This window comes from Gorilla gorilla, chromosome 13 (assembly GCF_029281585.2).
Source record: "Gorilla gorilla gorilla isolate KB3781 chromosome 13, NHGRI_mGorGor1-v2.1_pri, whole genome shotgun sequence".
NCBI lineage: Eukaryota > Metazoa > Chordata > Mammalia > Primates > Hominidae > Gorilla > Gorilla gorilla.
Window position 1 is genome coordinate 88636191 of NC_073237.2, and position 27493 is coordinate 88663683.

General features: G+C 52.7%; 1 protein-coding gene and 1 pseudogene across 1 annotated transcript; one reads left to right on the forward strand and one right to left on the reverse strand.

Annotated features, from left to right (window-relative positions):
* The first annotated feature begins 246 nt into the window (after positions 1-246).
* LOC115935772 (BEN domain-containing protein 3-like) lies at positions 247-2580 on the forward strand (annotated as a pseudogene).
* Positions 2581-5957: 3377 nt separating this feature from the next.
* On the reverse strand, positions 5958-26643 carry PRSS47P (Putative serine protease 47). The gene is given in 7 exon segments (XM_055349877.2): positions 5958-6457; positions 6575-6729; positions 15933-16219; positions 17712-17896; positions 18689-18715; positions 25821-25824; positions 26486-26643. Coding segments are annotated over 7 exon segments (1128 nt in total). The 3' UTR covers positions 5958-6145.
* Between the last annotated feature and the right edge of the window lie 850 nt (positions 26644-27493).

Sequence of the window (27493 nt, forward strand, 5' to 3'; positions counted from 1 at the left end):
TGCAGAAATGTCACATGGAGTCCTGTCATGTCACATGAGAGCGCTGCACACAGACACTCACAAAAAGAGGGGAAATACACAGTGCCTGGCTGTCTGCCGCCCCCGGTGCCTCCCCCAGCCGCCCTGGCCAGGCCCTTTGTGCACTGCTCCCACTCCCTGGCCCCATACCCTCCCCACCACTTGGTGCCTAAACTTGGCTCAGGCTGCCCAGTAAAGTACAGAACTCGAGTCCCACTGGAACAGAAGATGAACTCAGCTGAATTCAGTGAAGATGTAGAAGAACTTCTAAGAAGTGAGAGTGGAGACAGAGGCCAAAGTTGCTGCTCTAGGCTGCTCCATGAATTCCAGGACTTCTGAGAAACACCCTCTGGACAGTATCTTCACTGCCCTCCAGGACTTGGCTGGTCAGCAATGGCCAGCCAGAGTCCGTCCCCAGCATGGAGAGGAGGCAGCTGATCCCAGAGGTGCTCCTAGCACGAATGTGGAACCTGAGAAAATCTAGCCCTGCCAAGGCAATGGAGAGCAGGCCAGCAGGGCAGGAGCTCAGGCTCTGTGTAGCCAGGCAAGGAGGAGCTCTGCAACCATGCCACCACCCCTTACTACAAGAAGCCTCTGTATGGCACCTCACACAAGTTCATGGAGAAGAAGAACCCTCCCTCAGGGGACCTGCTAAACATATATGAGCTCTTCCAGAAGGTAAATGCCAGAAACAGACCTTTGTCACTTAGGCTCCTCAATGAGCCACAGAAGTGGGACTATGGCAGCACTGGGGTGGCCACCAACAGCGACCCTAACATCTACTTCCTGATCCAGAAGATATTCTACATGTTCAACACCCTCAAGTCTAACAGGTCCCAGCTGCACAGCACAATGGACATGCTCTCCCTGAAGGTGAACCCCACTGAGATGGTGGCCAAATTCCAGCTGCCCCCACCACCGCATAGCAGCTCATGGGCCGCAGAGCTCAAGCAGATGGTGGACCAGAGCCTGTCGGGTGGGGTCTTGGCCGGCTGCCCACTGGTGCAGCTCTTCCCCAAGCTCTTCAGCTGCAGTTGACTTCTCCCGAGGCTGCAGTGCCTGCAGCTTTGAGGCCAAGCGTAAGCTGGAGTCACTGCACCTGCAGCTCATCCACAACTATGTGGAGGTCTACTACCCCTCGGTGAAGGACATGGGCGTGTGACAGGCTGAGTGCTTGCCCCAGCTGAATAACTTCTTCAGCCACTTCTGGGCCCAGTGGGAGATGAAGAACAGCCAGCCCGGTGGCCAGACTGCCAGCTTCTTTGAGGCCGAGCAGTGGACCCCGGTCACTTCCTGGACCACAAAGATGAGGAGGAGGGCCTGTCTCTGGACCAGAGCAGCACCATGGCCTCAGACCACGTGGTGGACATGCAGGACCTCACCGAGTTCCTGGATGAAGCCTCTTCGCCCAGCGAATATGCCGTCTTCCTCCTCCACTGGCTCTTCCCTGAGCTCTTTTACCACTGCAAGCTGGGCGAGTACTACAGCTGCTATGGGGATGGCAGCAAACAGGAGCTGGAGCTGCAGAGGCTGCAGATCATCTGCAACTACACAGAGGTCTACTTCTCCCATATGCAGGAGGAGGAGGCCTGGCTGCAGCAGTGTGCCCAGCGCATCAACGACAAGCTCCAGGGCCTGGGGCTGGATGCAGGCAGTGAAGACGAGCCCCCCACGTGATGACTGCTACAACTCCTCCAGCCTCCCGATGACATCTCAGTAATCAGGGTGGAGGATAGCTCCAAGGGCGAGCAGCGCCGCTCCAAGAAGATCTGGCTGGTACTCATCAACTTGGACAAATTGGAGATCCCCCAGCCCAATTTGGAGGTGCCCGGCACCGACTGCCTGCTCAGCAAGGAGCATCTGCGCAGCATCTATGAGAGCAGCCTGTCCATTGGCAACTTCGCCTTGCACCTGCTGGTGCCCCTGTTCCCCAAGCTCTTCACCCATGAGAACCTGCACAAGCAGTACAGCTCCAGCAGTTCCCTGGGCAAGAAGCAGCTGGACCTGTCCTGCATCAAGCTCATTCGCTAGTACGTGTGCCTGCTCTACCTCCATGCCAAAAACGACTGCTTCTGGACCCTGGAGTTCATGGGCAACCTGCGCTGGGACACGAGCAGAGGCGCTCCTACCAGCAGCAGTGCAAGGTCCACGTGCTGGCCCCCAGTGCAGAGACATGAGGAGCTATGCAATCAACCCTGAGAGGTTTGAGGAGGAGTTTGAGGGTCCCCCGCTGTCCCCAAGAGGAGCAGGAAGGACTTTTGCAAGATCCCCCTGGACGAGGTGGTGGTCCCTCGCCCAGCTTCCCGGTGCCCTCTCCCTACCTGCTGTCCGACAAGGAGGTGCGCGAGATCATGCAGCAGAGCCTCTCTGTGGGCAACTTGGCTGCAGGGCTCCTCCACTGCCAAGAACCTCCCACTGCAGTACAATCATTCCCGGGCTTGCAACAAGAAGCAGCTGGACCCTATGCAGCTGCGGCTCATCCGCAGACTTTTTAGTACACTTTCAGTGTGCTCACTTTTAGTACCTTTTAGTTCCCTTTTTTTGGTTGAAAGTGAGACATGATACACTGGGCAAAAGGAACAGAGGTAAAGAGGTCTTTTGTGTAAGGCTCTTGTGTTTATCTGGCTGGTAGTTAGACTGTCTTCACTGTTTGGTGTTGCTGTAGGTGTCAGAGGCAAAATGTACTCTGGTGTCCTTGTTAGTATCTCCCCGCTTGTCTTTGAGTTTCCCTAGAGACTCCTTCTTAAATAAGTGCTGAGACAGTCAATTCCTTCCATTATAATTCCCTTATTATACAAAAGTCCTACTGATGTGGTAGGGAGGCATTTATGTGGGAGAGGAAATGTTCTATAGTCCTGTAATTAGGTTCCAGGCACAGTGCACAGTGAGCCTATGCTCCTAGGCTGTGACCTGCACATGTGCTTCTCAGTAGCCCGTGTCCCTGGTGGGACAGGAAGGCACAGGGAACTGGAGTTTGACACTTCTCTTTCTGCAGCTTAGTTAGACTCTGATAAAACCCCAATACATTAGGCTCTGGTAAAAATATTTTCTGTTAAGGATAGGTTTTTGCAAAGTAGAACTAATGTTCTGCTTTTATTTCAAAATGGTTACTTTTCCCATCGTCCTGCCAAAATCAGGAGGGGGTTTTTCTCTGATCTACACCCTGAGAATCTGGTAAGGCTACTGAAGGTAAAACTCCTGAAAGTTGGGGCTCTCCTAAGACTGGACATGGAGTTTTTAACTGTCAAGCTCATCCACATTGAACCTTCAGCACTTTGTCAATTACAGTTTAGGTTTTCCTACCCCAGGATTGGCTCCAATGGCCAGCTTTTACATCTGAGCTTCCCTTCAGATTAACTGTGATTCTCTGTATCTGCCTGTCTCCAGTTTTGAGGGTAGTAATCTGCCCTGTGACCTCAATTCTCTGACAGATCTAAGAAGAGTTGTTGACTTTCAGTTTGTTCAGCTTTTTTTTCTTGTTTTGAGAATGGGAGTGATGACTTCCAAGCTTCTTATACTCCAGACTGGAAACTGGAAGTCTTTAATTCATCTTGGTTCATTTCATTTCACTCCCATAGCTTGACTGGGGATGACTTTGGCAACAAAAGCAGCAGCCCATGCCCGTGCACCATCTGGGAGAACAGGGGGGCCCTGATGATGACTCTAGGGCCCTCCATGCCCTACTCGTCTCTCTCTTCAGGAGTGGATATCTGAGGCTCACTTTGGGGACAGGTCAGAGTAAGCCTCCCTCAGGTGTCTGAGGCTTGGATAAAAGGCATCTTGGGTGCAGTCTGTGGGTGTGGAAAGAACAGTGATTGAGCTCTCTCAAGAGAGATCTCAGTTTGAATTTCTGTTCCACTACATACTACCTATGATATCTTTAAAAAGCCACTCAACCCTGGCCGGGTGTGGTGGCTCACGCCTGTATTCCCAGCACTTTGGGAGGCTGAGGCGGGTGGATCACGAGGTCAGGAGAGTGAGACCATCCTGGCTAACATGGTGAAACCCCATCTCTACTAAAAATATAAAAAATTAGCCGGGCATGGTGGTGGGTGCCTGTAGTCCCAGCAGGAGAACGGTGTGAATCCGGGAGGTGGAGTTTGCGATGAGCGGAGATTGCGCCACTGCACTCCAGCCTGGGCAACAGAGCGAGACTCCATCTAAAAAAAAAAAAAAAAAAAAAGCTACTCAACCCTAATAGGCTGCAGTTTATCTTTAAAAATAAACTAAACCAGGATAAGGATACTGAGCACTTACATTGGTTTCAAGAAACAGGGAAACTAACTGTGCAGGAACTGAGATTTGTTTGATCTGTCACGTGGACTAGGTATGTATCCCCACACTTTGGTTTAGAGGCCTGAGAGCATCCGGGAGGACAGGAAATCACCTAACCCCTGGCATAAGGTGTATAACAGGCAGGCCCTCAGGACACAGCCAGCCTGTGGCTGCCACAAAGGAGAATAGTGGCTCTGGGGACAGTGGAGTGGCTAATACTCTAAACAGAACTGCCCAAGCTCCCCTGACCTTCTGGAGAACATGCGTGGAGCACATGCTGTCTTGGTAACTCACTGACCTCTCAGAGTCCTGAGCAGCCCTGCTCTGAGACCCCATAACTGAGCTTACCACCAGGGGAGGGAACACTTTCTGTGGAGACCGCTGAGCTCTAAGGCTGGACACTAGTAGTGGACATATTACTAGGCATAGCAGTACCTCAGTGGTGGAGCTCTGGTCAGAGGCAGGGACTGCTGGAAATACCCCTACAGGAGTGGATACTGGGAAGACACTTTCTTCAGGCCTCACAATATTATTTTGGGGTGAGAATTCCTGCATGAGTAGTAGAGGGTTTAAGCCAGTGAGGTCCTAGTGTTGACATGCATGTGAGTCCATCTGTACCCCTTGCCTGTGAGGGTACAGGAAATGTGGCCAATACCAAGACTGGGGACAATGTGCACCGAACCTTTTTGATGGCGCCTTGTCCATACGGACATGTGCTAAATGGGAGCTCTCCCGTTTTCTCGTGGTCTCTGAAGGCTGGGGGTAGGCTGTGCTGAGAGGCCTCTAGGAGTCCTGCTGGCTGCACAGGGCTGTGTCCAGCAGGCTTGCAGGAAGGATGGCCCAGAACACTATTTTGAGGCTTATTGCTGGGGCACTAAATCCTGCGTCAGCTAAGTAGATAAAGTAATACCAGGCTCTACCAGCTGGAGGAGTACAGACTTCTTGGGGCAGGGTTGGCCAAGGGCCTTAGACAGGAGGGAGCATGTTTATGCAGGATTGGGGGCTTTGGAGATGGGCAGTGGGTCAAGTGCCTGCAGACTTGGGGAAAGCAGGGCCTACGGGGACAGGTGAGGAGGGGCAGGAATTGTCCCTAGGCGCAGAGCTCTGAGCATGGCTGACCTAAACCTCGGCTTTTGGCTTGGCATCAGGACCCTCCTCCATCTGCTTCTGTCAGTCTTTTCCAGACCCTCATGTTTTGAAAGCACTCTAGCTGCAGGCTGGAACCCTCTTCTCATGGCTGGGATCCTGTTCCCCAGTCCTGCTCAATTACTTTGTGCACCAGCCACTTCCCTTTTTCCGTCTCCACTGGGAGTCGAACCTCCCTCCTCCACGCCCCAGGAGCGCTGTTCCTGTACTTCAGAGAAGCCCTTGCTCCCTGGCACTGTGGACACCAGGTGTAGTTTCAGCTCCTCTGAAGGCCTGGGTGCTTCCTGTGGCAGGAGCAACGTTGAGTGCAGACTGACCCCACTCCCTCCCAGCTGGTGGCCTCAGCTCCCTCAGCACCCCTAGTGTCCCCCCTACCCCTGCTTTCCTCCTAGGAGCCCACAGTTGAGATTCTTTCTGTGAGGTCCCAGGTTCCTGCCCTGGGAGTCAGACAATGAATCCTGTGGAAAGGGCAAGCCCTAAGGAGCAGGAGGGGCCTGGGAGGGCCGTGCGGGGTGGAGGAGGAGCAGATGACTCTTTTATTGGGTTTGGTTTTGTGTTGCCAAGCTTGGTTTGGGGAACGGCAGTTGATAGGCAGAAAAGCCAGGATTAGGAACCATTTAGAGGGGCAGTGGGCTAGGGAGAGGGAGGGTCCAGCATGGACACCTAGGCCTGAGCAGAGAGAAGGGGTCGAGGGGCTCTGCGGTCATCACAGGGTCTGCCATGGGGCCCTGAGGGTAAGTGGCAGCAGGAGCCAGGTCTGTGGCAGCACAAGGGCTGCGCAGGGCCCAGGCAGGCCAGCAGCCCTCAGAGGCTTGGGTGGAGAGCAGGTGTGAGGAGCCAGCGCGGGGTCAGAAAGAGGAGTGAGCCTCATGATTTCGTCGATCCAGTTGATGAAGTAGGTGACCCTGGTGAAGATGCTGGGGTAGGCAGGATGCCGGCAGTCCAGGCCCCAGCTGGCCAGCCCCACCAGGACCCAGGCACTGGGGAGGTAGCAGACTAGAGGCCCCCCAGAATCACCCTGAGAACAAAGAAAGAGGAGTTAGCTTTGGGGGATGAGTGTGTCTGAGACACCAGGTGGCAAGGTCGGACGTTCTGTGCCTCTGCTCTCTGAGTCAGGGTCCCGCTGCAGACCCACCAGATAGAAATCTCCAGGCATCAAGCTCCTGAGCTGACCCTCAGAGTGGACAATCATAGATCTGAATCTATCAACACGTGAACCCACCCTCTGCCCTCTACACCCAGAACAACACACTGCTTGAAGCCTAGAGGGGACAGCTGTATGTACAGGGCCTGAGAGGGGCTGGGCCTGCTAGCAAAGCACAGCCAGCTGAAACCTCTGTGCAGAGCGCAGCTCTTGTGAACCCTAAGCTGCAGCAGAACATCCCCTCTGGGCGCCCCGTCCTTTTTTGTTCATTTAGGCCTTTGGTTTTCTCTCAACTTTTTGGTAAAGTATCTTTAGAAAGTGCCCATGCCCAGGCCCTGTGGAGACAGCCCACATCACTAGGGAAGCAGGCAGGGGTCTCCAGAAAGTTGCTGGGAGTTACTGGAGTCCTGAAATGCTGTCAGGGTGGGATCATGCAGTTGAAAGCCCCCTATATTATGGGCCAAAAAGTGAGACCCAAAGAAAGGGTCTCAGCTGGGCACGGTAACTCACACCTGTAATCACAGCACTTTGGGAGGCTGAGGCAGGTGGATCACGAGGTCAAGAGATTGAGACCATCCTGGCCAACATGGTGAAGCCCCGTCCCTACTAAAAATACAAAAATTAGCTGGGCATGGTGGCGTGTACCTGTACTCCCAGCTACTCAGGAGGCCGAGGCAGGAGAATCGCTTGAACCCAGGAGGCGGAGGTTCCAGTGAGCCAAGATCATGCCACTACACTCCAGCCTGGCAACAGAGCGAGACTCCGTCAAAAAAAAGGAAAGAAGGAAGGAAGGAAGGAAGGAAGGAAGGAAGGAAGGAAGGAAGGAAGGAAAGGAGGGAGGGAAAAAAGAAAGGGTCTTATCTTCAGGGTGGTGGGAGGCAGGGCCCACAGCCGGCTCTTCCACCCACTAGTCCAGGGTGCACCTGGGGCATCCAGTGCAGGCACTGCTCTTGGGAAACACGGGGAAAAGACAAACCCCCTCCCCCGTGGTGCACAGATAAATAAGCCAACTGACCCTATAGAAGCGGGAGGACATTTCGTATCCATGGATCACAACAAGCTTTCCTGACCTTACACTCAAAACAGGAAACAGAACCTACCTCTGCGAGGTCCAGAAGAGAGGGCCCAGTTGGTGCAAACCAGGAGAGGATGGGGCAAGCCTTGTGGGAGGGAGTGAGGGGGCAGAGGGAGGTCTCAGAGCTGCAGAGGGGCAACTTGGAGAACTGTATGCTGGAGGGTGGGGGACACGTGACCTGTTTAAACCATCAGTCTGGTGCCATGTAGAGAAAGAAGTTGCTGAGCACCAGGTAGAGAGGAGGGACTAGGGAGGAAACTACAGGAGGGAAGAAATGGTCAGATTTGGGATGGTATTTTGAAGGAGGAGCCAAAGGACTTGTGGACTCTGGCCTTTTCTTACCAACCAGGGAAAAGGTGTGGAGACAAAAGGAAGGCTAAGAACTCGGCTCCGGGGTCTCCAGCACTGAGAGGCCGGAAGGGCCCAGCCCCTCTCAGGCCCTGTACATACAGCTGTCCCCTCTAGGCTTCAAGCAGTGTGTTGTCCTGGGTGTGGAAGGCAGAGGGCGGGTCCACGTGTGATAGATTCAGATCCATAATTGTCCACTCTGAGGGTCAGCTCAGGAGCTTGATACCTGGAGATTTCTATCTGGTGGGTCTGCAGTGGGACCCTGACTCAGAAAGAGGAGGAGGCACAGAGCATCTGAACTTGCCACCTGGTGTCTCAGACATGATCATCGCCCAAAGCTAACTCCTCTTTCTTTGTCCTCAGGGTGATTCTGGGGGGCCTCTAGTCTGCTATCTCCTCAGAGGCAGCTGGTAGCAAAAAGTGGGAGCAGAGCGGCTGGCGACTGGCACCAGGAGCTGAGCGTGAGATGCTGCTGATGTGTCAAGGGAGCAGTGACTCTGGCAAGGCAGAGGCTGTGGACAAAGTGGCTTTGGTGGCATGAGAGGGACAAGGCTGGATTGGGTGATTCAGTGCAGTCAGGCCTGGGAGGAGTCTTCAGGGAAGAAAGGTGGAGAAATGGGGCAGTAGCTGGAGGAGATTGTTGCCATGCCTTGACGTGGGAGGCATGAGAGGGAGAGCAGGGGACACAGGAGTAGGGGAAAGGCCCTAGAGACCCAGTGCTCAAGGATGGGCTGGCCCAGGGTGAGCCATCAGGGCAAGCGGGAGAGACTGGGCAGATCAGGGTGGGCAGATGTGGGGCCAAGAAGAGCGAGCTTCTCATTGCTTCATCTTCTCAGTTTGATGAGAAGCAAGACAGCACACTGAGAGGAAGGGGCCTGGGCTGGGGGAGTGGAGGCCAGAGGAGAGAGAAGGGGTGACATGGTGCGTTCACTAAAGAATGCTCCCAAAGACATCCATATCCTCATCCCTGGAACCTGTGAATGTGTTATCTTACATGGCGTAGGGGACTTTGCAACTGAAGTTGAGTGGAGACTCTTGAGATGGGAGATTATTCTGGAGTATCTCAAAAGGCCCAGTGTCATCACAAAGTTTTTTATAAGGGAAGGCAGGAGGCAGAAGGGTCAGAGTCAGAGGAGGAGATATGACAACAGACACAGAGGTCACACTGATAGCTTTGAAGATGGAGAAAGAGACCATGAGCCCAGGAGTGTGGGCGGCCTCTAGAAGTTGGAAAAGGAAATTGAATCTCCTCTAGAGCCTCCAGAAAAAAACCCAGCCCTGCCGACACCTTGATTTTAGACTTTTGCCCTCTAGAACTGCCAGATAATAGACATCTGTGGTCTCAGCCACCCAGTTTGTGGGGATTTGCTCCTGCAGCCCTGGCAAATTCATGCCCGGGGTCTTCTTGGGAGTGGAAAGTGCCTTCGCTGTCTCAGATCCACCCCTCAGTGCTTCCCTACTCGGAGTGCCCACCCAGCTTGTTTGAGGGCAAGAGGAGGCCTGGTCCTCCGGGCAATGGTCCCTGACTACTCCAGGCCTCAGTGATCCATGCAGATGAACCACCTGCTTGCCAACATCACGCTTGATTCTGGGCTAGTCTGGGAGAGACGGGAAGGACTCCAAGGGTCTCCTGGCCCTGACCCTTGGGAGCTCTGAGTAGGCAGAGGAAGTCCCAACATTAATGCACCCCATGCAAACTAGGCTGTGGTTTGCACTACTGTGGAGACAGAGGATGCCACGTGTAACTGGTGGGCCTGGTGGTGAATTCCACATTGAGTGAAAGGGCAGGTCCAAGATAGGCCCAGAAGAATGAGTACAACTCAGATAGAGGAAAACAGACAAGGCCAGGAACATGGAAGCCAACACTTATTAAACACCTGCTAAATGCCAGGCATGGTGCTACATTTCTACAGGAACCTTATGAAGTGGAGGCTGTTAGCAAGCCCACTGCACGGGTAAGAAAACTTAGCTAAGGTCACAGCACATGCAAGTGACAGAGTGAAGACTGCAACCAGCTGTGTCCTGCCCGCAGTCTGAGCGCTGAGTCACCCTGCAGCTCTCTCTCTCCTCAAAGCTGTTTTTGCGTGCTCCATGCAGGGAAGAGAAGAGAGCCACAGGGTGGAGGCGGAGACCACAGCAGATGGCTCAGCAGGAGATGAATCCAGATGGAATCCCACAGACAGGCAGTGGTGGCTGAAAGGCTCAGGAGATGTCCACCTCAGTGGTGTCCTTGGCCTGGGCAAGGAACTAGAGGAGGGGCAGGGCTGAGGGCACTGTGGAATGTCCAGCGGGCAGGCAAAGTGTGCTGGCCCTGAGGCTCCAGGGGCATGACCTTCGCAAGAGAGGCTGGTGAAGAACAAGGCTGGAAGGGAGCTGGACTAAGGACTTGTTGGCTGAGCCCCACCAGGGCTGGGCATTGGGCAGGCTCCCTGCTCCCCCTGGGGTACAGATGACTCTGTGAGGAGAAGGGGCCAGGCCACAGCCAGAAAGGAGGAACAATGAAGTATGTGGACGTGGACAGGAAACCAAGAAGCCTGGGGCTGGCTCCCGCTGGGCAGGCAGGTGGGCTGAGCTCCCTCCCACTACTCAGTTAGCTTGCCAGGCAATATTGAAAACAGTGCTGCCAATGAGCCCTTCCCACGGGCCAGGGGGACTCAGGGCTCAGACCAGGGGGAAGGAAAGACCTGGTTCTAGTTTTCAATCTATCATTTTGCTAGCATTGTGGTCTTTGCCAAACATATCCATTTCCAAGGGCTTGCCATAACACACTGCCACCACCTTGGTGGCTTAGAAGCAACAGAAATGTATTCTCTCCCAGTTCTAGAGGCCACAAATCTGAAATCAGCGTGCTTCCAGGGACACACTACCTCCAAAGGCTCTAGGGGAAGACCTTCCCTTGGCTGTTCCAGCTTCTGGAGGCACAGGCATTCCTTGGCTTGCGGCGGCATCCCTCCCCTCTCCATGTCTTTCTGCACATGGCCATCTTCTCCATGTGTGTCTCTATGGCCTCTCCCCCTCTTTTAAGGACACCAGTCATTGAATTTAGGGCCCACCCTAAATCTAGGATGGGTTCATCTTGAGATTCTTAACTAATTACATCTGTAAAGATCCTACTTCCGAATAAGGTCACACTCTGAGGTTCCAAGTGGACGCCATCCTCCCAACCACCTCATGGAGGAGGCCTTGGAATCCTCATGCAGCTGATGAGGACCCAGGCTCAGGAGGTGAAGAGAACATCCCAGGTCACAGGGCAGGCACATGTGGTGGAGCAATGTCTCTCATTCCAGGGTCCCAGCACTTTCCTCTCTGCCCTACAGTGGTGTCTATGCAAAAGCTCAGCCCACAGATGTCAGCTTAAGAGGCTACCACCTGTGGGAGAGGTTGTGGAGGCAGGGCTGGCCTTGAAGTCGCAACACCTGGGCCCAGGTTGTACTGCCTCACTTAGGCTAGCCACTTTTCCTCTCTGGGCCTCAATTTCCCCACCTATAAGATGGAACATTACAGAAGGTTGAAAAGGATTTTCACACCATGTATCTTACTGTGAACTTATGTCCAGAATACATAAAGAGCTCCTAGAAGAAAAAGACAGACAACCCAATAGAAAAATGAGAGGAGAAAAAGAACTTGAAGGGAAACTTCATAAAGATATCCAATAATAATAAACATACAAAAAATTTTAAGCCAAAAACTACACACTCACCAAAATGGCCAAAATCAGAAAAGATGGAAAGGAATAAAAGTTGGTGAGAAAAGAAGCTCTCATCCTCTGCTAGAGGGAAGGCCGTTTGCTATCCTCTGCCAAAGCTGAACACACAGACACATCTTTATATCTAGCAGTTCTACTCATAGGATTCTATGCAATAAAATATATTCATCTGTGCCCCAAAGACAAATACAAACATGTACATAGCACAGCTACTCATAATACCTCCAACTTGGAACCTACTCAAATACTTATCCAATGTAGAATTCAACTCACACAATAGCGCGCTGTCGAGCAATGAGAAGAACACACCATAACAACGTGTAATAGTATGGACCAATCTCAGAAATACACTGTTAGGACACAAGAGATTGCTGACTGTAAATTCCACTTACAGGAATTTCAGAATCTAAGGTGTTAAAAGTGAAGGTGTTTGTTACCCTTGGGCGTTAGTGATAAGAAGGAGGCACATGGGTGCTTCTCGGGTGCTGGTAACATGTTGTATCAGTGTGGGAAAGTTCACCAAACTATATACTTATTAATTATGTACTCTTGTGTATATATATTATGCTTTAATAAAAAGTTTAAAATATATTTAAAAATGCTGTTTGAAGATCCTTCCAGCAGTTGTTCCTGCTGAGATGCGCTGGGGAAGGGGCTAGTCTAGGGGAGACTTCTGAGGGATGGAGCCCAGGGAGGACACTCAGAGGAGAGGAAACAGGAATTCCAAGGGACACCACAAAGAGAGCAGAGGCAACACAGAGACCCATCCCAAGGGAAACTGAGGCCAAGAGAATATGCAAAGGAAGAGAGGAAATGACCGTACTCACTTTGCAGATGGACTTTCCTGTCGAGAAGTCCCCCACACACAGCATCTCCTCGTGCACAGCGTAGGTCTCGCCTTTGCCAGTTCTTTGCCCATATAAGGTATTACAGAGTGTGTTCTCAATGAGGCCCACCTTGCCCTCCTGGAGATAGAAGGGTGGTGACAGTTGCACTGAAGAGATAAGGGGGAGATCAATGACATGTCCTGCAGGTTAACTAAGAAAGTTCAGGCTACTCTGAGCCCCTACTCTGCCTGACTGCTAACCACAACCCCCCAAACATAGGTTTTCTCAGAACTTCTGAGCTTTAAATGCTGCTTCACTCTACTACCCATCCTTGATAAGCTTCTCTTCTTTTTCTCAAACCTTTGCACATAGTCATCCTATTCCCTCTACCTCTCTCATAGCAATAGATCACACCTCTCTTATTCTACAAGAGGCAAATCCCACCAACACATGACTCATTTATTGGAACTTAGCAACTATTCACTGACCAACTTACTCTTTCATGAACCATCCCATCCATTCTCCCTCCATCTATCACTAACCTTTCTTCTCCACCCATCATCCCATCCACTCACCCACCCATTCCTCCATCTACCTATCTTCCCACACCTACCCATTCATCCACTCACTTTCCACATATTTGCCCATCCATCCATCCTTGCATCCATCTCTCCATCAAGCCCTCCATCACTCACCCACCTATCCTCCTCTCCACCTACTGACACATCCACCCACTCCATCTGTCCACCCCTCACCAATCCTTCTATCTACACATCTATCCAAACATCCATCTACCAACTCAAATATCATCCATCAATCCATCCATCCATCCACTCATCCATCCACTTATCCTTCCATCCATGCAGTCACCCATCATTCTAGCCATCCATTATCCATCCATTTATCCATCCATCCATCCATCCATCCATCCATCCATCCATTCACTAACACAATCACTGATCTATTCGCTCATCTATTCAGCTATCCTGGTGCTGTCTTTTACATGCTAATGATATAGATAATTTTTAGTAGAAAGTGACAGATTATATGAAATAATAAATTAAAAAATATTTTAGATTAAGTGGTATGAAGAAAATAAAACAGGAAGATGTGATAGAGGGGGTTGCCTATTTTAGCTCACATGATTAAGTAAAACCAAGAAAAAAAACTGAATAGTAAATGTAAATAAGTGACTCCTGCAAAGATGAGAATGACAAGCAAGCTAAGAAAAAAAAAAAACAGCAGCTAAAGGCCCCGAGACAGAAATAGCCTTGAGATGTTCAAAGAGTACCCAGGAGGCCCAAGAGGATGGGGTGGGGTATGTGAAGGCTACAGTAAAAGATGGGGTATGTAATGGCTGCAGTGAAATATGAAGAATGGAAAGGGTGCATTGGAAGGTGGGATATGTCATGACTGGAGCAGGAGATGGGGGATGTGAAGGGTGCTGTGGGAGGTGGGGGATGGGAAGGGTGCTGTGGGAGGTGGGGGATGGGAAGGGTGCTGTGGGAGGTGGGGGATGGGAAGGGTGTGGTGGGAGGTGGGGGATGGGAAGGGTGTGGTGGGAGGTGGGGGATGGGAAGGGTGCTGTGGGAGGTGGGGGATGGGAAGGGTGTGGTGGGAGGTGGGGGATGGGAAGGGTGCGGTGGGAGGTGGGGGATGTGAAGGGTGTGGTGGGAGGTGGGGGATGGGAAGGGTGTGGTGGGAGGTGGGGGATGGGAAGGGTGTGGTGGGAGGTGGGGGATGGGAAGGGTGTGGTGGGAGGTGGGGGATGGGAAGGGTGCGGTGGGAGGTGGGGGATGGGAAGGGTGCTGTGGGAGGTGGGGGATGGGAAGGGTGTGGTGGGAGGTGGGGGATGGGAAGGGTGCTGGAATTGCAGGCATGAGCCACCGCGCCTGGCCAGGTGTCTGGATTTCATTTTGCACAAATGAGAAGTTACTGTAGAATACTGAACCGGGAATTGACATGACTAATATTTAAAGTAACACTCTGACACCCACATGGAGCCTACAGTGGGGGCACAGAAGAATGGAAGCTGGGTGACCAGTTCCGAAGCTACAGGCAAGAAATGCTGGTCTATCAGTGTCATGCAGCACGGTGGTACCAGCCCAGGAGCACCGGTTGGGATATTAAAACAAGTATATGTTGCCTCTACCCTCAAGGTATAACTAGATGTATGTGTGAATGCTGGGGACCAGCCAGCAGATGATCAGGGAGAATCCCCTCCATCTGGTAGTCAAAGGCCATGGATGCTAGCAGAGCCCCACTCAGTGAAGACATATTCTATCAAAAATACGTACAGCACCTCTGTTGAGAAATGCTAACCCTACACATAATTAAATATATGTTCTTCCTTTTTCCCTTAACATCATACCATAAGCATTTCCCTAAACTATAAACACTCTTTTCTTCAATAAACACTCTTGTGTATAAGTCTTTGCTTACATTTCTTTCCTATTCATCTAACAATGAAAACACACACAACTCTCTCCTCTGTTATTCAGTCACGTAACAAGACTGTGAAGTAGGTGAATGACCCAGGTTAGGATAAGAGCAACGTGAGGTTCAGAGAAGGTCAACAGCTCTACGTCGCAATCATTCTAACTGGATCATGCAGCCTCAGACTGCAGAGACTGCAGAGCCACCATGTGTTTTCTTGCCACTCTTCCCAGGCACCTTCCCAAGCAAGGGACGATCCAAGTGTTTGGTGGTGACCTAGAATGGGCCAGCCCCCAAGCATGTCTTTGGAGTTCAATCGAGTCATCTCAGACCCATGGCTGATTAAAACCTTAAAATAGTGGCTCACACCTGTAATCCCAGCACTTTGGGAGGCCAAGGCGGGCAGATCACCTGAGGTCAGGAGTTCAACACCAGCCTGACCTGCATGGAGAAACCCTGTCTCTACTAAAAATACAAAATTAGCCGGGCATGGTGGTGCATGCCTGTAATGCCAGCTACTTGAGAGGCTAAGGCAGGAGAATTGCTTGAACCTGGGAGGCAGAGGTTGCAGTGAGCCGAGATCATGCCACTGTACTCTAGCCTAGGTGACAGAGTGAGACTCTGTCTCAAAAAATAAATAAGTAAATAAATAAATAAATAAATAAAACATTAAAATGAAGAACCATGAAGACTCAAAGAACCCAGATTCCGGATTCTCAAAAGTTAAAGATTCCCAGACTTTCAGAGCCTGGGACTCAGGGGACTCTAAAGCTATGGGATCACACACTTTCAGAAGTAGAAAGGCCCCAGCGTGGTGGTTCTCACCTTACCGGTCATGGAAATGAGGCACAGAGGGCCGAGTCCAGTGGCTTCCTCTTTGCCTGGCTAAGCCATCCTTCCTTCTTCCCCTCTGCCTCCCTCTCCTTCCCCTCCCTCATCCTCCTGCCTCTCCCACACCCCTCTTACGGTCTTCGGTGAGCATTCCCTAGCCGGTTATCCAACAGGACACGTTACTGGGCAGCTGCATGTCCCGGGATGGGAGGCAGACAGGGACAATGTAGGAAGTGAAGTTCACAAGCAGGTGCAGCTGCAACATGGCAATGTCACTCCCAAAGGGGTGGAGCTTCTCAAAGTCTGGATGGGTGATGATCCGGTGCACAGACATCTTCTGGGTGTGCTGGGTTTGATGATACAGTTGGGTGTTTCCCAACAGAACCTGATAGTTCTTCGGGGCCTGGGATTTGCTGGAGGAGGAAGGGCCCATTTTTACCATTCTCTGGGAGTGCGGGGCAGCACTCTCTTTTTACATCCACTTGTAACTGCCCACACACCTCTGGGTCCTTCTCCCCTGACATGATTCTAGGCAGCTTTGTATCCCCCTTTCTGACAGTCAGGAGCTCTTTTTTTTTTTTTTTTTTGAGGCTAATGGCTATTCTACTCACAACCTCAGGACATATGGCTTCCCAGCACACCCTTGAATCAGAGGAGCAGAGAATCCTAGTGCCAGCAAAGTCCTTGACAGAGTCATCAAATCCAGCCCTTTTATTTTACACAAGAGGAGCTCTGGCTTAATTCTGGCTCCAGCCTGATCCTTCTGAAGGCTACCTATGACCTGCTTCCTGGCCTAACCACCTTTCCTGCTCTCCCCAAGGGTGTCTTCCCCACTGTTGTAAGCACTCATAAAGGATTTGTTCAATGCCCAGATGAGTGCATGAAACTGATGTTCTTCTTGTTCCTGAACACAAGTAATGAAACTTCTGACCTTTGTGACTTTGTTCACATGGGTCAGCTGCCAGGAAACCCCTCGCCACACTCCCCATACCAAAGCCTCCCTTCTGGCAAGCCCCTGCAGCTCCTCATCCTCCCTCAAGACTACAGCATCTCTCTGGATGACCCTGCCTCGGGTCAGCTCTTCTCACTCACTCTGGGCTTTCTATCCTGCATCCTGCTTGTTGGAGCTTGTGCCTCGCCTTCCCATAGAGACACCTTCACTTGGGGTCTTGCCACACTCTGTGCCATAGATGGTCTTGGGTGGTGTGACACCCAGGAGATGCTCACGGTGCCCAATAGTTGGAGTCTCAAAGCCACTAAGTGCCCAAGCTGACTCCATACCTGGACTGTGATGCCTTCCTCTCCCTCTGGGTCCCTCCATGACTGTTCAGAAGCTGGGCACTGAGTCAGGCTCAGGAGGGCCAGAGGAGTAGCACCCCTGACTGTCCATGTCATTCTCCAGGGTCAGGGGGCCCCACTCTTCCCACCAATACATGCAGCCTGGCACAGCTCCTTCCAGGCATACAGTTTTACAGAAAAAAAGCATCGCCTGGCTGCTGGCTACCTGCAGAGTCCCCAGTCCCTGCCTGGAGTCTGACTCACAGGAGCATGGTGCACACTGAAGAGAAGCCCTGCAGGTGGCCAGCACAGACACTGCCAATGCTCTCACACGTCTGGGTTGAGCAGACAGACAACAGGGGCCAGGGAACTCCCTGCCAGAGCTGAGGATGAAGGATGAGGAGGTTCTGGCCAGATGGAGGGACAGTGGGTGGAGAGTGGGGAGGACAGTCCTGGTGGAGGGGACTACGGGTCAAAGGCAGGCACCGCATCAGTTTGGTGGCAGCAGACTTCCCCAGAGCAAAGCCCAGAGGAGAAAGACATAACCCCCCCAGCCCCCTAACCCTCGTCCCTTGCATCTTCCTCCCCATCGGCCCCTCTGCTGGGGCCCAGGGAGGGAGGACTCACTTGAGAAAGCAGTGGGCAGTTGACACCAGCCAGCGGGAGTCGATGAGGACACCTCCACAGAGGTGCGAGCCCCAGTAGAGCAGGCTGGCCTGCCATGGCCACTGGCCAGCTGCTGCGTCCCGGCCACCATAGATCTTCCCCACCACCTTAGGCTTCCCACACACTGTGGAGACACCCCGGTCCACCTGTTAGAGACACTAGTGGTGCCCATGAATGCCACCCCAGTGAGGCCTCTGCTCTCTTCACAGATGGGAAAACCAAGGCCAAAGAATAGGTGACCTGGCCAAAATGACTGAGGGCTACTCCAGCATCCGCCTTCTATGGCCACTAGCAGGACCAGATGACAGAGTACAACTGAGCAGGCTCTGTGGGAATGAGGGACCAGGGGTCTGGCAGGCAGGGCAAGGCTGACCCAGGGTGGCCACAGCAGCTCATCCGGACCTGCCAAGGACTGGTGGACTGGAATCCAGCCCTGGGACTTTATTTCCCTCCATCAGAACACCTGCATGCCTACTTTGCAGATCAAAGAACTGAAGGTCTCGGGGGTGTCCAAGTGGCTGTGCCCACCCCCGCACCTCACCACAGTATCCCAGGGAGAGAGATTCTCAGGCAGGAGTCTGTTGTGCTGTGTGACTTGGGGAAACTTGCTCCCTCTCTCGGATTCCTGATCTTCTATTTTTAGAAGGTGAGGGGGTGGGGCTGATGTGGACAGCCTTGGTTCTGAGACTCACAGCTGGGAGGGGGAGCTGCGGGCCTGGACCCCTGAGGGGCAGTGTCCTGATCCCTGGCCTACCCTTCCAGGCCTCAACAAGGGGACATGAGACCCCAGGGCCCACCCCACTCCCGGGGCCCAGCAGCAGTCCCGGTGCTGTCTCCCTCCACCCAGCCCCGGCACCAGGCACCAGGCCCTGGCGCCCCGTCCAGTTTCGTGGGCCCCACACCCAGTCCTGGGACCAAGAGCGGGAAGCCTGACCCACCTTGCTTGATGTCGTCTCTGGAGCCACCTGGTTGGGAGGGGAGGAGAGAGAGACAACGGATTCGGGTGACTTCCGGCCCTGGCACCACGCCCAGAGCCCCGGCCTTCTCCCCACCGCCTCTAGCCTGCAGTTCCCCCATCTCTCCGCAGACGCCTGCCTCTCCCGGACACTCCTTACCTCATCCGGTCTTGCCGAGCCCTCGACCCCCTGCCCCCGTGGCTCAGTGGCCCCCTCAAATGCCCCCTGCCCCCTGCCCTCTGCCTCCGAGGCCGGCTCGGCCCCACACCCTCTGCTTCAAACGGACCTTGGGCTCTGGCTGCGGGCTCCCGGCCCTGCTGCGCCCCCGAGCTCTCTCTGGCCTCCCCCGGAGCCTGCGAGGGGCTGGCGGCGCGGGACTGTGGGGCAGGGGCGGCCTCTGGGCTCAGGAGCAGCAGCGGCAGCAGAGACCAGAGCAGGGGCCCCGGCTGGGCTCTGGTCCGCGTTGACCCCACACCCATCGCCTGACGCGAGGACAGAAGGAAGGGGAACTGGAGCTGACCCTGACCCCCGAAACAGGCGGTGACTCCTGGCCCTGACTCCTGGGAAACAGGTCCTGACCTCGCCCTGACCCCAGCCCCAGACAGGCGCTGAACCCAGTCCCTAACTTCCTCCCAAGACAGCCCCTGACCCCGCCCTGACCCTCCCCATGTCCGACCCCTGAGACCCAGGAAGCAGTCTTTTGCCAAAGAATTCCTTAGACAGCGGCAGGTTCCAGAACAAAGGAGAGGGTGAAAGCTGCGGGGAGCCTGTCGATCCTTCTCTCCACTACAGAGACAATGCACAATCTCCAAAATGCATCTCCTTTATGGGACCTCTTTATCTCTGCACCTTGAAAGCTATCATCTCTCCAGGTGTTCTGGGCTCCAGTTGCCTTTTCTAGATAGGTGAGGAAGAGGTAGAGAACTCGGGCCAAGACTTGTCAAGAGTTTCCAAGGGCAATTTGGGAAGAAGATGAGAGGAGGACATGAACATCTGTTCCCAGCTGGCTCATTGACTCACCTCTGTAATCTTAGCACTTTGGGACGCCAAGACCGGCAGTTCACCTTGCAGCCAGGAGTTCAAGACCAGCCTGGGCAACATAGCAAGACCCCCGCCCCCCGCCAGCCCTCAATCTCAACTAAAAATAAAAATAAAAATAAAATAAAATAAACATCTGCCCTAGGTGGAAGAGGCTTGGTGTTTCTCTTAGGAATACCTGTTTCCATGAAACTGTGGGGATGACACTAGTCCCCAGGTCTGAGTTGGCAGCACAGCTCCACTGCACAACCGTGCGGGCTGAGAGCAGTTTCAGTGTCCACCCTCCTGGAGCCATGCTGCTCAGAAGAAATATGATGTAAGCCACATATGTAACCTTAAATTTTACAGTAACAACATTCAACTACAAAGAAATAGGTGAAATTGATTTTAATAATACATTTTATTTTACCCAATATGTCAAAAAATTATTGTTTCAACATATAATGCAGATAAAAATCATCGAGATAGTTCACATTCTGTTTTCCATGGTAAATCTCCAAAATCTGGCGTGTGTCATGTCTACTCACGGCACAACTCAATTCGGCCTCGCCATGTTCAGGTGCACAATCATTGTGTGTGGACCAGGGCTGCTGTCCTGGACAGCACAGGACAAGTGAATACAAACGCCCTCCCTGCCTTTCTCCTCCCACACCTGCTAGCCTGTAAGAGGAGGAAGCAGCCCTTCCTGGGTTCAGTGTGGTAGTTCATGGTGGCTGAGACGGGCCAGAATCCCAGGGCTGCTCTGAGAGAAGGAGCTCAGTCTGGGCTCTGGCCTCTTCTCTTGAAGAAATGGAGACGTGGCCGGGCGCGGTGGCTCACACCTGTAATCCCAGCACTTTGGGAGGCTGAGGTGGGTGGATCACGACGTCAAGAGATCGAGACCATCCTGGCCAACATGGTGAAACCCCGTCTGTACTAAAAATACAAAAATTAGCTGGGTGTGGTGGCACTCTCCTGTAGTCCCAAATTACTCGGGGGCCTGAGGCAGGAGAATCACTTGAACCCAGGAGGCAGAGGTTGCAGTGAGCCAAGATCGCACCACTGCACTCCAGCCTGGTGACAGAGCGAGACTCCATCTCAAAAACAAACAAACAAAAAAAAAAAAGAAATGGAGATAGGCTCAGCACTTTGGGAGGCTGCAGCAGGAGGATCACTTGAGCCCAAGAGTTCAAAACCAGTGTGGGGAACATAGTGAGACTTTGTCTCTACAAAAACAAAAAAGCAAAACAAAACAAAACATTAGTCAGATATGGTGGTACATGCCTGTAGTCCCAGCTGCTAGGAAGGCTGAGGTGGGAAGATTGCTTGAGCCCCAGGGGTTGAGATTGCAGTGAGCTGTGATCATGCCACTGCACTCCAGCCTGGGTGACAGAGGAGACTCTGTTTCAAAAATAGAAAAAAGAAAAGAAAAGGGACTGGGGGAGATTGTGAGGACTAATACACATGAGGACTTACAGTAGGACTTGGCCCAGAGGAAAGAGCAAAATACACCAGCCCTTGTGCTCCACACGGCCTTTTGGTTTGTTTGTTTTTGAGACAAGGTCTCCTCTGTTGCCCACGCTACAGTGCAATGGCATGATCTCAGCTCACTGCAACCTCCGCCTTCTGGGTTCAAGCAATTCTCCTGCCTCAGCCTCCCAAGTAGCTGGGACTACAGGCACCCACCACCATGCCCGGCTAATTTTTTGTATTTTAATAGAGACGAGATTTCACCATATTGCCCGGGGTGGACTCGAACTCCTGAGCTCAGGCAACCCACCCGCCTCGGCCTCCCAAAGTGCTGGGATTACAGGCATGCGCCATGGTACCGGGACTCCACACAGTCTTGTTTTGTCCCACCAAGACAACGGCTAGAGTTGCCCCCAAAATGGTGGCAGGGGAATTCCCAGAAGAGAGTGCACCAAACCATCCCAAGATGGGGTCGGCTGGGATTCCAAAGAAAAGAAGCACTAACGCCAGGGTGATGAGTCCAGAGCATTTATTAGGGGAACCTATGTACAGAGGCTGCAGCAGTATGTTTGAGGGACAGCAAGAGACAAGCGGCTTCTCCCTAGGTACGTCTGCAGCAAGGGGACTGGGGTTTATGAATATCAAGGTTGAAGGAATTTAGCTCAGGGCCAGAGCCAGTTTCTTTCTGTGTTTTAGGCAAACAACCTAAATATCTCTATCAATGCTGAGGCCAGCTTTGGGTTCAAGACTGCAGGGGAAAACCTGTAGCTGGCTACATCACAGAGTGGTCAAGGCACTCTGTGATCTTTGGTCAAGAATGTTAGGGGGCCGGGTGCGGTGGCTCATGCCTGTAATCCCAGCACTTTTGGAGGCCGAGACGTGTGGATCACGAGGTCATGAGATCGAGACCATCCTGGCTAACACAGTGAAACCCCGTCTCTACTAACAATACAAAAAATTAGCCGGCCTGGTAGCGGGCACCTGTAGTCCCACCTACTCAGGAGGCTGAGACAGGAGAATGGTATGAACCCGGGAGGCGGAGCTTGCAGTGAGCCCAGATCACGCCACTGCACTCCAGCCTGGGCGACAGAGCGAGACTCCATCTCAAAAAAAAAAAAAAAAAAAAGACTGTTAGGGGAGCCAGAGATCACCTCCAGCCCTGCTTTTAGCTCTCTCAGTGGGCTCTTCATCTGGATCTAGAAACCAAATTGACACTAGGCAGATTGTATTTTTTTAATAACAAATCATTTTTTATTTTTTTAAACTTATTATTTATTTATTTATTTTGAGGCAGGGTCTCTGCTGCCTGGGCTGGCATGCAGTGGTGCGACCACAGCTCACTGCAGCTTTGATCTCCTGGGCTCAAGCGGTCCTCCCACCTCAACCTCCTGAATAGCTGGGACTACAGGCACATACCATGCCCATTTAATTTTTTTATTTTTTGTAGAGATGCGGTCTCATTGTGTTGCCCAGGCTGATCTCGAACTCCTAGGCTCAAGTAAGCCTCCAGACTTGGCCTCCCAAAGTGTTGGGCTTACAGATGTGAGCCACTGCCCATCCTGACAGCGGGTAGATTAACAAGAGAAAAGTATACAAATTTCATTAGTTTTACATGAACATGAGGATCTTTACAAGAGAGTGAAGTCTGAAGAAGTGGCCAAAGCAAGATGCTTTTGTACTTTTTAGACAAAGAGCAATAAATTTAAGAAAAAAATGACAGGACAAAGAAAATCTGGCAACAGGCAGTAAATCTTCCAGGGGAGTCACTAGGAGGTATGAGGGGTGTCAAACTAGTGGAAGACAAGGGTTATTCATTAAGTATATTTATTTAGGTCTATTGCAGCCTCCAATTCCCAGTCTCTGGGGATAGGGCACTTTCTTCACCCTGGTATGGTGAGGGTGTCCCTTCCAGAGGAAACTTTATGGCTTGTTTCATGCAAGAGACACGTCAGCTCGCCCTTTCTGAAACTACAGTTTCTCCAATATTATCAACTCAAAATAATCAATATACCAATCTGACATATTTGGTATGGCACATCCTTCACGCCTTCATTTCCTTGACCTGGAACTTCACTAGACGTTTTCGAACATTAAAAGCTGAGTTGCTAGCTGTGGAAAGAAGAGTTGAGTTAGTAGCTCTATCACAAGGGATCTGAAAAGGGAGAGAAGAGCATCTATTAGGAGAATGGACAAACAGAAGAGAACAATCTAAGCACAGTTTCCACACTCCAGCAAGCCAGCCTCCCCTTGCTGGGAGTAGGTTAGTCCAAGAAAATGTTTTAGCCTCATTTATTTCATGAAAAATGTTAGTCTTGTCTTTTAAAAGATGTCGATTAGACTCTATTTGTCCAGAACAATTTACATAAAGTCAGTATTTTTTCTTTTCATTCCTTTTTTTTTTTTTGAGACAGGGTCTTGCTCTGCCACCCAGGCTGGAATAAAGTGGTACGCTTATGGCTCACTGCAGCCTTGACCTCCCGGGTTCAAATAATCTTCCCATCTCAGCCTCCCTAGTTGCCTGGCTAATTTTTATATTTTCTGTAGGGATGGGGTCTCACTATGTTACCCAGGCTGGGCTCAAAATCCTAGGCTTCACCAATACTCCTGCCTCAGCTTCCCAAAGTGCTAGGATTACAAGGATTAGAAGCATGAGCCACCATGCCCGGCTAGGCTCTCAATATTGAATAGAACTCTGCCCCATTGGTGACCAGGTGACCACTCAGGTCCTGGAGCCTGACCATTCCTGCCTCCTTGTATGAACAAGGGTAGTGGCCGGCCCACATGCTTCTGCAGCCCCCTTGCTGAGGTAGCTGGTTGCTCTTAGAGCTACCTAAGGTCACCAACTTGGCTTTGTGGGGCATGCACAAGCCCCTGGTAGCCATGCACTGCTCTGAGAGGGCTCGCCTGCCTTGGGCCAGACTCCGTCACTGCTCAGGGCCACAGGAGTCTTGGTTTCCTCCATGGTCATGGCTGGGGTGCCCACGGCACCCCTGGTGTCTCTCTCCTATGGGGGCTTCATTTGATGCTGGGCTGGACACCTCTGGATTTCAGGCTTGTGGCGTTTGAGGGGGCTCTGTCCCATAGGAGGTCAGCATGAGGACATAGGACATGCTGCTGGCTGTCCAGAGCTATGAGGATGACACACACACCCTCCCCTCCAGAGGCCTCCAAGTATTCCCTGTGGATGCTGGTTTCAGCTGGCTGAGGGGCCATCTGGGGCTTCCAGGCAGGTTGCAGGGTAGGCTGCTGTCCTGGCTCCTTGACCATTGACCACACAGGTCAATGAACATGATGGGGATAGGACACGGGACACTGTGAAGGGGAGGTGTCTTGGGCTCTGCCTGTGGGTCTTCAGAGGGCTGGGCAGGGATTGATGATGGGCCCCAGTGGGGTTGCAGAGCCTGTTCTGTCCATGGTCCTGGAGGTAGCCAGGGCAGATGTTAAAGGGATGGGGGCCCAGCCTTCCTACCCGAAGCAGTACTGTGGGAACCACAGGCCCTGACGTCAGGGTCCATGGGGAGGTTTGGGAGTGAATTCCATTGCAGTAACCATCAAACAATGAGTGGTTTGTCCTGGGCTGGGGACAGGCTGCCCAGACCCTGAGCCCCTGGGGCCCCAAGAGAAAAGTCTGTGGCCCCAGGCTCTTTGGAGACTCCCTGGTGCCACTGAGGGCCTTGGCCATGGGGACAGCCCAGCCGGGTGAGGGTCGGGCAGGACCAGGCTCCTGGTTTCAGGGGGCTACTCTTATGGGCTGCTGGAGCTGGGCTGCTGGGCCAGGGAGAGACAGTCCATGCTCTCTGGGGAGGGTCTCCAGGCTGGGGGAGGCCAGCAGAGGCCTGGGGGCTGGGACACTCGCTCCAGGCCAACGGCCATCCTGGGGACTCTTCAGGTTTCCCTGAAAGGAAAGCAGGCTCGGTTAGCTTCTCCACCCAGCCCATCTGACCCTCGCGGGATGGGCCCCATTGACCTGGATCCCTGGAGTCCTCGTGGTCCCTGCATGGCCCTCCTGAGTGACACTGAGGACACCCCTGCAGGCTCTGATCCCAGAGCAAAGGGTGTGTGCCATCCAGGGATGGGGGTTGACAGGGCATCTCAGGCAGCTCCTGGGATGGCCCCACGGGGTTCAGGTGGCTCGGTCTCCCTGATTCACACCCTCACTCTCACCTCTGCTTCAGCCCTGATTCAGAGCAGGTGGGAGAGGACTTAACTGTCACCCAACCCACTTGTCACCTAACCTGGGGCCTCTCTCCACCGTGGGCAAGATGCCCCTCTGCCCTCCGTCCATTCCAAGCCAGGCCTGGACCATTCCCGCACTCAGTGGAATGCTGACTTCTGTCCCTGGGCCCAGGGTCCCCCCTCTGCCCTTTCTCTGAATGCTGCCTGGCTCTGAACACCGGTTCTCTCTACTCTCTGGCTCAGGGCTTGTTGTCCTGACCCCCTTGGAGAGGTGCTCAGGACTGAGGGGTCCCTGTTGCTCTCTGGGGGGCTGCTGTAGCTCCTGGATGGGCCTGAAGGCTCCTGTGCCCTTCAGGTGGCCCTCAAGGGTGGGGAGGAGGGGCTCAGTGGCGTCCGGCCTACATCCCCCATCTCCTCTTTGAGGCATATCCAGTAACCTCTTGGTCAGCACCTGGCTGGAGGCCCAGCCAGCCTGGTTTTCAGAAGCTTCTTGGAGTACAGGAGGAGGAGGAGAGGAGGAGGAAGGCCTAGGAAGCAGGGCTGGGGGTACCCCAGGCACTCTCCACTGTCTTCTGCTCCAGATGGTGAATCAGGAGGGCACCTCATGCTGGAGCCCCCTGGGGGTGGGTTGCACTTTATTCTTTGAAGCTGTGCCAGGGAGGCCTGTGGGTGCCTTGGTACCACGTCGTCCTTCAGAGCCTAGGCCTGGGATAGCATGTTCTATAGAAACCCATCCAGGGGCACCTCAGGGGCACCTCAGGGCACCCATCCAGGGGCACCTCAGGAGGTGTTCTAGGCATGGGGGTGGGCATCAGGCTGGGAAGGGCCTTCTGGGAGGGGTCAGTGCCCAAACCCTGCTCCCTACCCGGTGCTTTGCACTGAGGAGCTGCTATATCCTGAACACCTGCCCCTGGGGTACAGTTGTGCACAGGAAGCCACAACTGGTGTGAAGCCTGGCCAGGGAAGCACCCACCACACTCCTTTTATCTGTGTTGTGTTGGTGGTGAGCCTGGTGTCTGGGAGGACCCATGGTGCCCTGCCCAGCCCACCGAATGAGGCAGGGACAGAAGGCGCTATGGCTGTAGGTTGCCGTCACTGGGCCAGTGTAGCCATCACCTGGCCCGGCTGTGAGGCCCCATGGGCAGCTGTCCATCTACAGTGTCTGGCAGGTTTTTGCTGGTCAGCAGCTGAGCTAGTGCCAAGAAGGCCTCTTTCTCCTTGGGGAACATCAGCAGGACAACAGCGACCTGGCTCACACCCTGGCAGTAGCCCATCTCCTGCAAGAGTCAAAGTCACTGTGCTAGAACCTCACCTGGCAGGGCAGAGGTCACCTGGGAGGATAGACCTCACCTGAGAGATCTGAGGTCACCTGGGAGGCCTAAGGTCACCTGAGAGGCCCCCATCTCAGGCCTTGCAGGATTTGACACTAGGCACCCTTCTCCTGACAGAATAAGCCCAAAGCACACAAAATAAAGCCTGCTGCCTAGAAAAGAGACAAAAGAATGTTGTGTTTGTTTTGTGCTAATGCTGTTTAATTTTGTAGCAAACCCTGACAATGCAACCGAGGCCCTTTTAAGATTGTCTGCCAAGTAAGTAGTGAGATCTTCAGGGCACCTCAGTTTCTACATTATTAGGGTAAAATCTACATACCATGAAATGTAAGTATCCCATGTATACATTTGATGAGTTTTTATTTCCATCCTGGTTGATTTTTTTAGTTTGCACACACGAAAGTTCAGTCTCAGGGCCGTGCAGTTCCATGGATCTGAGCCAATGTGTAGAGTCTCCCATCCACCACTCCAGCAACAAAAGGAGCAGTTCCTACATCCGCAAGGTCTCCCATGCATCCCCTTTGCAGCCAACCTCTCCCCACTCTATCAGCTCCTGGCAACCACTGATCTGTTCTCCATCCCTATGGTTCAGCATTGTCCAAAATGTTCTATGAATGGAATCATATCACGTGTGCCTTTTGCGTCTGGCTTCTTTCACTTAGCAAAATGCATCTAAAATTCATCCATGTGGCTGGGTGCAGTGGCTCATGCCTGTAATCCCAGCACTTTGGGAGGTCGAGGTGGGTGTATCACCTGAGGTCAGGAGTTCAAGACCAGCCTGACCAACACAGGG